Here is a 12,949-nt window from a genome sequence, read left to right as displayed (position 1 = left end):
CAGGGGCTGCTGTGTGCGGTGGATGTCTCCCTGCGGTCTGTGACACAGAAGGAGCTGGTCACGTGTGGACGGTGGTCACCCTGTGGTTCTCCTCCCAGCCTGCCTGCAGCGCTCCTTGGCCTCAGGCAGAGGTGCTTTTAAAGAGCCACAGCCTCTGCGCCCAGACCCATGAACCTGCCAGTGCTTCTGCCTGGCACGGGGGGCGGCCAACTCAGCCTCAGACCTGCCCACACTCTCACCTCCCTCCTGCCCACACTCAGCACCTCCATCCTGCCCGCACTCGGCACCTCATCCTGCCATGCACGCAGACTCCGTGGAGCACAGTTTGCACGAAGACCCCGTGGAGCACAGTTTGCACGAAGACCCCGTGGAGCACAGTCTCCACCCTCCCACAGCTGCACACCGGTCCCCAGCCCTGCCACCCCATGGGAGACCAGAGCACCCCTCTGCTAAGACAACCACCTCCCATCCACACATCTCCCCCGACACACAGCAGCTGTTTCTCTGGCTGCCAGCTGATGGCAGACCTCGAGCCCCCTCCTGGGCTCCCAGGAAGGGGCTGTCACCAGGAGACGCTGGGGCCACCTGCCAAATTTACTCCTAGAGGACATGTTGGGTGGATTAATTGTTCAGGTCTGAGGACATGAAGGGCAGCTGACACAATGACCAAGAGGAATGACAGTGAAGAAGAGAAGGAGCCAGGAAGGGGCAGAGAGAGCTCTTGATGGGGGAGGGGGGACGTGGGTGACATCACCGTCCCATGGACGGGCTCCTCCACACATTCTTCCTTGCCAGGCTTGCGCGTCCCCCTCACGTGGGGACCTGCAGCTCACCCTGGGACCCTGGGCTCCTTCTCCTGCATTTGCTGGGCCACAGGAGCGGGGAGACCGCCCCTTGCTCAGGTGGGTCTGTGCACCTGTCGACTGGAGTCCAGGTGGCACCCTGTGCACCCTGGAGCTGAGGGATGTGCCCTCCTGTCTGCCCCCAGGCCTCCCCAGCTCCCAGCAGGTGAGGGCCCTTACCCCGGGGCCGGCTGGGACCTCAGGGCTCAGGGTACGGTCCAAGTCCTGTGTGTGGACACGGGTGGTGGGTATGAAAGATGGCGGGATTCACCCGTCAGATTCTCAAAGGACCCCAGAAGGACAAGGAGCCCTGACACCCTGAGCCTGCCCCACCTGGCACCTGTTTGGAGCAGGGCGGGCTGGGGCCCAGGTGGCGGGCAGCATGGTACCTTGGAAGCAGCCATGACAGCGGCTGTGGCTGCCACGTTCAAGCCGCGCTTCCCGAAGTGCACGAGGGCATCGTAGCTCCTGTCTTTCGCCTGGACCAGGCAGTCATCAATTTCCTGTCAGAGGGAAGATGGTGCACTGAGCAGGCAGCTGCGGCAATCTCCTGCCCTCCCAGCTCCCAGGCTGGTAGCTCCCCGTGGGATTCTAACTGGCCCAAGAGCCACCGGTACTGCCATGGGCTGTGCAGACCAAAGGGACACGGGCGAGTGGACAGAGACCAGCCCGGGGCTGGCCCAGCAGGGCCCGGGATTGTGAAGCCCCTGCCTCCTGGACGCGGCTGCTCCAGAAGCCACGGCTAGAAGCTGGGGCAGACTCCCACCCTACCCTTCAGACCATGGCTGCAAGGCCGCCACAGTCTCCTGGGGAAAGGGGACAGTCATGACACGGAATCCGTGGCTCAATAGGCCTGGCGGAGGTCATTCCGTAAAGCACCACACAGAGCTGGATTCGTAGGTGGAAGTGTGGTCTGCTGACCCCTGCAGGTGGCCCTGGGGTCCTGCTGTTCTGTTGAGGTCTATGAGCCAGCGTGGCCGGGTGTGTGGGGACAGGAGGGTTAGGATGAAGAAGGAAACAGTTGCTACTTATTGACCAAGATGAACGTTTCACAGACTCCAGAGCAAAAGCAGAACCAGGAAGGCGCTGGTGCCCTTCAACAAGGCAAAGGTGAGGGACCGACTGAGGTCTCCTCCACACAAAGCCAAGGGCGGCACTGGTTTCTTGACTGGTTTTGGGTTGCTTGAGGCTCAGGAGCTCATCTCAGAGCTCAGCCAGATGATGACACCTGGCCTCCGGCTGGCTCGAAGCCCAGCATGCAGTGTTTCTGTGCTCAGAGGGAGCGGGATTCCCATTCCACGGCCCTCTAACCTTGCCATCCCCCAGAAGTGACTCAGCAGCTCTTGAGAGGCAGGGCCCTGCACTTGGAAATCAGGCTGCAGGGGAGGCCCAGTGCTGGGACCGGGAGGACGAGCAGGACTGGAGGCCAGGTCCAGATGGACCCACTCCCCTAATCCCCGTTAGGGGACTGAGAAACAGTGCTCCACTCCTACAGAGCTTCCAGAAACTTCCACAGCAGCCTGTTCAGCCACTGCCTGGCCTCCGCTCAGAGTTCCCCAGGAGGGGGCACAGGGCTCTCTACTCCAGAGGCTGTGGGGACCAGCTCCCAGCCACCCACGGGGCTCCTATTGTATTTTTATTGTCCTGAAAATTGAACCAGTGGGGGTCACACCCCTAGCCCTTTTTACTTTTTATTTTGAGGCAGGGTCTCCCTAAGTTGCTGAAGCTGGCCTTGAGCTTACAACCCTCCTGCCTCAGCCTCCCAAGTTGCTAGGATTACAGATGTGTGCCATGGAGCCTGATCTATTAGAAAATAATACAACTGATGAATTACACAATATTGGACTCCTTTGGCCCGCTAATCCTGCCCTTAGGATCTTACTCCAAGATGGAGAAGGAACCACACTGTGCACCTGGTGACGTCCACTGCAGAATCACCTTCCCCAGGAAAAGATGAGACGGTGTGGGCAGTGGTAAGGGACAGTCCCACTGTTGAGACTACCTGGACGTGTATCATGTGCAAACACATCAGAGACCTCAGAACATAAATACTGCTACTCATGTCAAGGGGTTTGATTTTGCTTGGAGGCTGGGCCTCAAGCTCCTGGGCTCAGGAACCTCCTGCCTCTGTCTCCCACGTGTGGGTGGCACACCACCCCCTACTCCCAGCTTGTGTTTTAAAAGCATTTTCAAAAAGGATTCCATGTAAAATTGTAAATAGTTACATTAAAATCCCATCTGCAGGGCTGGGGATGTGGCTCAAGCGGTAGCGAGCTTGCCTGGCATGTGTGTGGCCCGGGTTCGATCCTCAGTACCACATACAAACAAAGATGTTGTGTCCGCCGAAAACTAAACAATAAATATTAAAATTCTCTCTCTCTCTCTCTCTCTCTCTCTCTAAAAAATAAAATAAAATAAATAAAATAAAATCCCTTCTGCAGAAGGAGAGGGCCAACCATGGCCAAGGGGAGGGACTTCAGCTGGGAGCAGTGAACTGCAATGGATGTTTTACTTCTCATTTTAATTGATGGAAATATGTTACAATCCATAATGATAAATAACATCTGTATAGTATTTCACCACTACTCCTAACATGTCCAAAATCATACTTGAAAAAAAAAAAAAAGAAATCAGCCGGGCGCAGTGGCGCAGGCCTGTGACCCCAGCAACTCGGAGCCCGGGGCCTCTTCCTGGTTTCAGAAGCGCCTCCCCCTTCGTGGGATGGCCTTGCCTCCTGCCTGTCGGCTCTCGGGGCTTCTGACCAGGCCTTAGGTGTTCCACCTCCAGGGGCCACCTGGCTCCCTTCTCTTGTCCTGGATCTGAGCACAAAGGCTCGAAGCCTTCCCCACTCATATGACACTGCCTGCGAGTTTGCTTAGATGGCCTTTGTCATGATGAAGTTTGTACCATGAAGGTATGAGGGATCTTGTCAAACGCTTCTTCCTGTACCTGTTGAGATGATCATATAGCTTCTGTCCTTCATTTTGTTGCTCACAAAAGCTAAGCTATGGAACAAACCCAGAGGCTCATCTAGGAAGAATCAATAAAGAGAATGTGGTACACATACACAATGGAATATTATTCAGCCTTAAAAAAACATGTGTCCTCCCAGTTGCAGCTAAGTGGAGGAACTGGAGGACAGTGTGTTACGTGAACTAAGTCAGACACAGGAAGACAAGTACCTCATGATCTGCCTCATAGGTGGCTGCTGAACACAGCCATCTGAATGTAGGATAGAGACTGGGGTGGAGGCAAGTAGGATGCTGGGTTCAGATGCACAGGTAGGAGTAAACGCTATTGTTCTGTGGCAGGTGGGGCGACTGCAGTTCACAATGGCCCTGGTATATTTTAGGAAGAGCCAGAAGAAGAGTGGAAAGGCTCAGAGGCTGAGTAATGCTTGGTGGGGTGGAAACGCTCACGACCCTGGCTGATCATTGCACACCGCGTCCAGGTGTTGAGTTCTACGCTGTCCCCCACGAATGGCACAATTAAATAATAATAATAAGCAAACAATTAAAAAAATGTTACAGAAACAACTTAAAAAGGGATTAGTAGGAAAAGCTTATTGGGGCTCCAGAAACCCAGCAAGGGGGCTCCTGCAACCTGGTGCTCTGACCCTCGTGCTGACCGTGTCCTCGTCCTCCGCTCCCGGGGTGCATATTACCTTCTCTTTCGAGGACAGCGTGGGGTGCACGAACTTCCTGTACAGGAGGCTGGAGCCTTTTGTGTAGGGGGACAGCAGCCAGGCCACAAACGCAATTTTCAGTTCATAGTAGAATGGAAACCTGGGGAGACGAGAAGATGTGCCTCCATTAGGCTCCCAGCAACTCCAGGCTGGGCACGTGGACACCTCAGCCTGCATAGGGAGGCTAGTCCCAGCTCCTCCTCTGCCCACAAAAGGCCTGCACACATGCACCCATGGCTCGGTCTCCTGGGTCACGAGCCCTCCATGGGCTGCGTGTGGGTCACCGCACATCGAGCCTAGTGGATAGGAACATCTGGTGTCTGGGAATGACCAGTGGACATTCTCTCTGGCCAATTGCCCAGGAACAGTGTGAATTTCTATCCTGCTCTGCTGGGGCCCACACAGCACCTGAGATGGGTATGACCTGCTGAGATGCCAATCAACCTGCTGACTGACATCATGAATCAAGACTCGCCCTTGGAACCTTGCCCCTGCCCTTGATGTCCTCCTTAAATAACCCTCTAGAGCCATCTTTCCTTGGTCTTGTTCCAGCACCCACGGGGACTGGATGTATAGGGCTCCGCTTTCATAAATGTATTTCTGATTCTTTGTATTTTGTTCTTCACTAATTATTTTAGACTTCCAGTTTCCAGGTGGTTTACGCCCTCCTCCTGTTCTAGGGATCTCTGAGCATAACTAACGACTTCCTTCCTGACAGTCATCTCCACGTCTCTGCGGCTCACCACACCTGATTAGAACAAAACATGATGCTATGTTGGGGTCACCTGTGACAGTCTGAGGGGTCAGAAAGGTAAGTCCTCCCCAGGTACCTGCTCAGGTAGGGGAGCCCCCTTGAGCCACACCCCACCCCTTATTTTATTTTGAGACAGGGCCTCACTAAGTTGCTGAGACTGGCCTTGAACTTGCAATCCTCCTGCCTCAGCCTCCCAGGATGCTGGGATTATAGGTGTACACCACCAAAAAGGAACAATTCCTAACAAGCCACTTTAGGACACAACACATGAACACATGTGCAGCCTGAACGTCCGGAAGAGGAACTTCTGCATGAGCTTTATAGTCAGAGGAAGCCCCTCTGTGTAGCTATGAGGAAGAGCACCTGATTCCCACAGCCACGCCCTCATGGTATATGGCCAACCCTAAGAGCCTGTGCCTAGGCTGCGAGATTAGGGCCTGTGGGACAAGATTTCGAAGTGCTTTTGAGCTGCTCAGGCCCCATTTATTCCCTTTCAATACACATTCTCACTTGTGTGTGCGTCCCAGCCCTTTAACCATAAACAGGATACTAGGCACCACTCACAGCCCCTTCACCTAAGATACAACACATCAATGCAAAGAACTGATGATTTTTAATTATTCCATTGCTAAGCATAGCTGTATTGCTTATAAAATAGAAACCAAATTAAATATCCACCAAAAAGACATTTGTAGCAGAGTGCAATCCTCCTACCTCAGCCTCCGGAGTCGCTGGGGTGACAGGTGGGCACTACTGTGTCCCCCGTTCCTTTTTTCTTTTCTTTTGACATATAAATCCTCTACCCAGTGCATTAATTGGGGGAACTGGGCCTGTATTGCCCATATCCCTAGCACCTTGGACAACACCTGCTCTTGAAGGTCATTCAATAAATATGTACTTGAAGAACAAATTTTATAGACCTCGTCATCAAAAGTAATCCAATTAACAGGCCTGCACCTGCACCAAGGTTTGGATTTCAGCCCTGATTCCCCTTCCCTCCCCTCCTCCCGCCTCCCTCCAGGCAAAACAGTCCTGGAAATGTGCCCATTCCCAGAGTCCTTACCAGCACAGGAAGATATCTGTGAATGTCTCTGCCGTGGTGAAAAGTGCGAATATGATCCAGTACATCATCCACTTGACCTGCAGGGAGACAGCACAGAGCTAGGAGAAAGGGCAGGTGTTGGTGGCGCCCAAGTGGCCCCTGTCCACTCCCCACCTTTCCCAGCTCACGTCCAGCTGTACTCCATACGCTGGGGCTAGAAATGGGGCCTATAAATGGCCCTCCCACAGCTGGCCAGGCTCAAGGTCAGATCCAACCCTGTTAGACCCTGGCGGCCTTTCACAGCCTCAGGTGAGCAGGGAGAGACCAGGAGTGACCAGGCTACAGCCTGGCCCTTGTGCCAGGACTACCATCTGGCGATCCAACACCATAGCCTCCACAGTGATGCCCCAGGAAGGACTTATACCAGGCCAGGCATCCTCAAGGGTCATTTAGAACCCTTTCTTGTGGGCAGGCCCCAGGGCCACCTGCAAGACTGTTCAAGTTTCTCCCTGATGACGTCCTTTCTCTCTCCTCTGCCCCTCTCCCTCTCTCTTGAGCTCCTGCAAAATGCCCCTGAGTGCTTCCTTTGCTGGCTGGCTCCCCTGTGGCCCCTTCCCCTTCAGCTCTGTGCAGTGGCCAGGGCTGGGCTGACCTCCTGACAGCTGTTGCTGAGCCTCAGCAAAACCCTTCAAAACCACTACTTGAAGGTTCCCGAGCAACAAGGCAGAGGCAGAGAGGAGGGGCCAGCCCTGGGGGAGCCCTGAGAGAGAGCCCCGCTGGAACTCCTGAGGACAATCCAGGCCGAGGCTGGGGACTCAGCAGCCTGTTGGGTGAAGACTGGAGAATGGAGTGTGAGGCCCAGAGTTGTCAGAGTGGAGAGGAGGAAATCCCAGAGTCGGGAGGCCCCAAGTCTACATGTAATATGCCTTCAAATCCTTGGCCGGCTCTTGAGTGGCACAGAACCAATAAGACTCCAAAATGTTTACTTTGGCATTAAAGAAACAAGCAAATCAATGGAAAGCTGAAGGAGTTGGGCAGGAATTCTGTTTCTCTTCACTGCAGGAGAAGCACGCGTGGAGTTCAAGTCTTGTCTCATTGAGGGACCTAGGCAATATTTTGGAAGCTCTCCTGAGACATCTGGGGGCCAACGTTAGAAATAAAATTTACATGTCAGCACTAAGGGATCAGCTCTTGGACTAAAGGCAGAACTGAAATACAGGTAAGACCTGCCCCAGGGTGGAGGGACCCCGTCACACCTGGACTGCCTGCTTGGCACACTCATTTTCCACAAGAGGGCAACAGATGGTTGAGTTTCTATTGTGTGTCCTACAGGAAGCCCAGCACAATAAAAATCCCCATGGGCAAAGGGACAGGAAGATACATCCCCAGTATGAGAAGAAGTCCACAGAAACAGATCCATAGATGACCTAGATGTCAAAACTGGCAGGCAGCTTTTAAAAAGATAAGAAAAGAGAAAAAGGAAGAGAAGGTACAAAGGGCCCCTATTTATCAAAAAAGCTGAATCAATAAGGAATAAGTCTGGGCAGGGCCATCAGGCAACGGTAGACACACACACAGCATGCGCAAGGCCTGGGCTCCGTCCCAGCACCAGGAGACGGAGACGAGACAAACAAAACCCCATAGCACAGCAGCACAACAGAACAAGAGAGTGACCTCACAACCACGGTGACAAACAACCTGACAACCCGGTGACAGACAACCTAACAACCTTGGTGACAGGTTGTTACAGGTAAGAATTGCCCCAGGGTGGAGGGGCCCTGTCACATCTGGAATGCCTGCTTGGCACACTCACTCTCCAAAAGAGGGCGACAGACAGCCGCGAATGAGTACAACCACGGTGACAGACAACCTAACAACCATGGTGACAACCCAACAACCACAGTGACTGACAACCTGACAACCTAACAACCATGGTGACAGACAACCTAACAACCGCAGTGATGGACAACCTAACAACCATGGTGATGAACGCTCTCGGCAAAGTGGGGAAGAAGGAACCTGCCCACCTTGATAACAAAATATCTACCAAAAGAAAGAGAGAAAGTCCTGTGACAAACCCATCCCCGAGGTTGAGGAAACAGGCCGTGGCCCTCAAGACCCAGGGACAAGCGAGGCTTTCTCCCCTGCCACTCTCAGGCCATGTCATCGTGGAAGTCCTTGGGAATGCCACAGGTTCTGTAGGAAACCAGAGAGCTGTTGGGAACCCTCCAGGACTAGGGCACTGAGGGATGGGTCGGGACACTGTGCACTCCCCTCGCCTCCCCATGCAGCAAGGAGCAAGGGCAGGGCCAGGAAAACAAGGCCATCTACCCCCTCCCCGCGTCCCTTAGGAACACAGCTAAGGACACCTGTTGAAAGGAAGTCCACATGAGGAAAGCTAGACACCCCAATGAGAAACCAGGCAAACACCAGGAGGACCAGTGGCGGGAAATCCCTTCCTAGAAAGTGGTCAGCAGCTTCCCTACCCTGCCATCAGCCAGCCTGTCCCTGCCTGCAGGGCACATGGCACCCCCTAAGCACAGGGTTTCAACCCTGTAATTCTTAAAGGGGTGCCAGGGACTGCTGGTGGCCTCACCCCTGAAAAGCCCCAAAGGCCAAACTGTCCGGCGTCCCTCTGCCTGACTGGCCGCTTCTCGGGCTCTTCACCCCTTGCTGGGGGCTTTCTAGACCCCTGACCTACCTTAGACCAGGCACCATTCACCTCAAGCTCCCCCTGACCCCGTCTTCTCCCCACCCACTGGCTGGCCTCACTTAGACCTGTCTAGAATGCGCCTGCCCCTCATGCTCTGCCCTGCCCTCCTTTCCACCCTGCCCTCTCGCTCCAGGCACAGTGACCTGATCCCAGATGGGTGATCCTCTGGCCTAGCTCAACCCTCCAGTGGTTCCTTGTTGTGAAAAAACCCAAACTCCTTGCATTGGTTCTGAAAAGCACTGATGGCCCCGGCCTCTCGCTCCAGGCTCCCGCTGCACCCTGCCCATGCCCACCCACTCCGCTTTCCTGAAGAGTGCTGCCTTCTGTCTCCAGGTTCACCCCTGGCCTCAGCCTCAGCCTCTAGGAAGTGCCTGGAGCCCAGGTGGCCTGTCCCTCCCCCAGTGACCCTCTGGCCATCCAGTGCTCACTGAGCCTTGCGAAGGTGCCTGCTGTTGCTCTGCTGCTCTGTGGACGGAGCTCCCCGAGGTGGCTAGCAGCCCTTCTCACAAGTGGTTATGTCCCCAGCACCTGCTCACTCCTCTGGCTCCTGGCACACAATGGGCACTGGGTGGACATGATTTTGATGTGGGCGTTGTGGGTGGGAAAGAGAAGATGGCTCCCAAAGGTGCACAGGGGGTAGGTATACTGGGAAACACGCCCTAACGGCTTTTGGAGAAGAAGACAGATTGGGAGGTGACCCATGCTCCCTGCCAGGGCCCTTGTCTGTGGCTGTGAGATACCCGCCAAAGCCGGGCACCAGTGATAGACGGACACAGTACCACCCAACAGAAGGTGAAGAAAGCCAATTAGGGAGAAGGGCGAAGGATGGACTGAGCATCCAGAGAATACCCAGGGGGCCCAACAGGCCCCCGGAGGACAGACCAAGCAGGGAGGCTGAGCCCCCAGAAACAAGGAGCCATGGTGGGTTGTCAGCCTGGAGAAGCTCCCATCATGCCCCCACCCACCTTAAAACGCTTCCCCCAAACAGAACCTGAGGGGTAACACACAGCCCGACAGGGTGCCCCAGAGATGGGAATTGTGTTCTCCTGTGACCACCAGGAAATGGGTTCCCCAGTGGGCACTCCTGATGCTCGGGCTTCCGTGGCCTCACTTGACAGCAGGCAGCCCCCTCCCAGGGACTGACAGCATGTGGAAGTAGCAAGACTTGTCCCGTGTGTACCCTCCACACACAAGAGCCCGTCCAGGGCCATCCTCTCCACTGCCTCCATCGGGTGTTCACCGGTGGAGCCTGTGTCCCCAGCCACCGCCACTGGGGCCAAGCACCAGCTGACATGGCTCCCCGCTGGTTCTCAGTCTGCCCCCCTCTACCTTCCCACAGAGCCTCATGGAGGGGGCCACGCTCAGGCCCCCCTCCCCAGCACAGGGGCCAGGGGCTCAGGGAGGGCCCTTCTCAGTGTTGAACCCCACTCTGCTTCTCGCCAGGGGCCTCCTCCGAGCACAGAGATGGGGTGACAAGGTGATGCTCTGGGGAGCCTCTGCTCTTGTGCACCCCACAGCCTGGCCCTGAGGCGGAGAGCCCCATGGAATGCTCGGCCTCTCTTGGGTGGGCGTGCTGTCCTGGGTGCATTTCTTCTCTGACTCTGTCACCGACACATGGCCCTGCTTCCTAGCCAGGGCCTCCAGGCTCAGGAACCAAGCTGCTAGGGCGACCTGTCTCCTAGTTCAGCCCAATGGCAGCTCCTCAAGGCTCACAATGTGGTCCACAGAGCCACACCACCTGCACTGCCTCAGAGCATTTCGGATGTGAGAGTGTGCCACTCACCAGGACCCTCTGGACCAGGGCTGGCGTCTGACGGGATCCTGCTCATACACACAGGCTGAGGTCCAGCTCACCCATGGTACCCTTGCCCTCACCTCCAAATCTCTGACACTGCTTTTCAATGGCTTTATTACCTGAGAGGTGGCTGCATCCACCAGGAGTACGAGATGGTTCCAACAAAATGTCACCTGGCCACCTCAAGACACTCACTGGAATATAGGTACAGGGCAACCTGCAGGCTTCAATGCAGTGACAATCCTGATTGTCAGGGGGACCAGGGTAGAGGGACTGGGGGTCCACTGTGGGGGCTCCCTGTACTGTCCCCATTGGAGGTGAAAGTGGTGGCTCATTGCTGAACCCTGCGGAGGCAAGATCACAAGGCCTTCATTCTCACAGTGTGCACAGAGAGCCCTCTCACCAAGTGCCAACCAAGACCACTCGGGCATGAATAGGGTGACAGAAGAGGGAAGGGCCAGGGGAACCCGGGGAGGGGAAGGCATGGATTCTGTGGAGTGCAGGGTACCCAGCACGAGCCTTGAGCATCCTGATTCTGCAGGGATCTGGCGTGTTAACCCGAGCCCCTCTGAACCACTTTACACCCTATGGGTCACCACAATAATTAAGGAGTTCAGGAAAATCTTCAACATGCCCTTATTTTCATTTGTCTGAGAGTCATGATTCATCCTTTAGAAATCATCTTGAAAGCTAGATTCCAACACTGCTGTAATCTCCTGACCAGCTTCGTGAGGATGGACTGTAGCATTTACCTTCTCCCTTCCCATGTTCTGCATCACGTAGTGATCCTAACTCATGTACTTTGTGCTCTCTCCCACAGGGTGCTGGCCATTTGGACACAGGGGAGGAGGGTGTAGTGCACAGCTCCCCAGGACACCCATACCCAAGCCCTACGAGGTGGCTGTGAGGAGTAGCTAAGGCCTCCTGAGGGAAGGGTGTCCTGGGCCCCCAGGTAATCACACGTCCTTAGAAGAGGAGAAACGTCCTGGCTGGTCAGAGGGAAAAGGGATGTGGCAGAGCGCCCAGGGACACGAGAGGCTGGCTCTGGAGTAGGGACCAGCAGCCAAGGGTGCAGGTGGCCTCCAGGAGGTTTGGAGGTTGGACCCAGGTTTCCTGCAGAGTCTGCCAAGGAGGCAGCCCGCCTGACAAGGCCCAGAAGAGGCTGCACCTGCAGACCCTGCAGGGGGTCCCTGGTGACCTGCCACCTGACAGGGAAATGGAGACTGAGCCCTGCAGGGACTTGGGAGGGGCTCTGCTGAGCCTGGGAGCAGGGAACAGGAAGAGCTGGAGAGGCCAGGGCAGCCCAGGGACAGTCACCAGCAGGGAGCAGGAGGAGCAGGAGAGGCCCAGGGCAGCCCAGGGAGTGTGACCAGCAGGGAGCAGGAGGAGCTGGAGAGGGCCAGAGCAGCCCAGGGACAGTCACCAGCAGGGAGAAGAAGGGAGGTGGAGAGACCAGAGCAGCCCAGGGACAGTCACCAGCAGGAAGCAGGAGGAGCTGGAGAGGCCAGGGCAGCCTAGGGAGTGTCTCCAGAAGGTGTGTCTGCGAGGTGGAGGCTCCGGAGAGTGTCAAGGATCCCCAGCTCCTCTTCTGTACAAATAGGCCACTGGGAAAGGAATGTGTGTGTGTGTGTGCATGAGAGCAAGTGTGGGCGTGTGAGCACATGTGCCTGTAATGCTGGCTGTGACACTGTGACTGTGTGTGACTCTGAGCGTGTGGTGTGTGACCTGAGTGTGAGCAGAGAAAAGGGCCCCAGTGCTCCACTTTCCTCCACCCCACTCTCACCCAGAAGCCTCCCAACCTCAGAGCTCCCCTGGGGCCCACAGGACAGCTGCCCGGCATCAGTGTCAACTCTGTGTTGACGGGCTGCCAGTCCCGTCTACGCCAGACCCCCGCGAGTTCAGTGACACAGAGCAGCACACCAGGCTGAGCTCATGTGGGGCTTTCTGCCCTGGGGAGTGGAGGGTCAGCCTTGCCTGTGCTGACCAACAAGGCCCTCCCTGGCCCGCTGCCCTGTGAGGGGAAGAGCCAGGAGGAAAGGCCACTGAAGCTTCACCTTGGCCCAGTCAGTCAAGCCCTGCGGGTCCTGTGCCAGCAGCGTCACCACTATCCAGTGTGCT

At 55.7% G+C, this 12,949-nt stretch overlaps 1 protein-coding gene across 8 annotated transcripts in view; it reads right to left on the bottom strand.

Annotated features, from left to right (window-relative positions):
• Positions 1-12,949, bottom strand: part of Reep1 (receptor accessory protein 1) — an 81,897-nt gene that overhangs the window by 23,577 nt on the left and 45,371 nt on the right. For all 8 annotated transcript variants that reach the window (XM_078027936.1, XM_078027935.1, XM_078027938.1 and 5 more), the window contains exons 3-5: positions 6,345-6,421; positions 4,507-4,627; positions 1,232-1,345 (exon numbers count right to left, since the gene is read on the bottom strand). In XM_078027936.1, the coding sequence (XP_077884062.1) occupies positions 1,232-1,345; positions 4,507-4,627; positions 6,345-6,421 (312 nt within the window). The remainder of the gene's footprint in view (positions 1-1,231; positions 1,346-4,506; positions 4,628-6,344; positions 6,422-12,949) is intronic.

The sequence above is a fragment of the Ictidomys tridecemlineatus genome, chromosome 12 (assembly GCF_052094955.1).
Source record: "Ictidomys tridecemlineatus isolate mIctTri1 chromosome 12, mIctTri1.hap1, whole genome shotgun sequence".
Taxonomy (NCBI): Eukaryota; Metazoa; Chordata; class Mammalia; order Rodentia; family Sciuridae; genus Ictidomys; species Ictidomys tridecemlineatus.
Note: the sequence above shows the minus strand (reverse complement) of the source record. Positions and strands in the feature narration are given on the sequence as shown.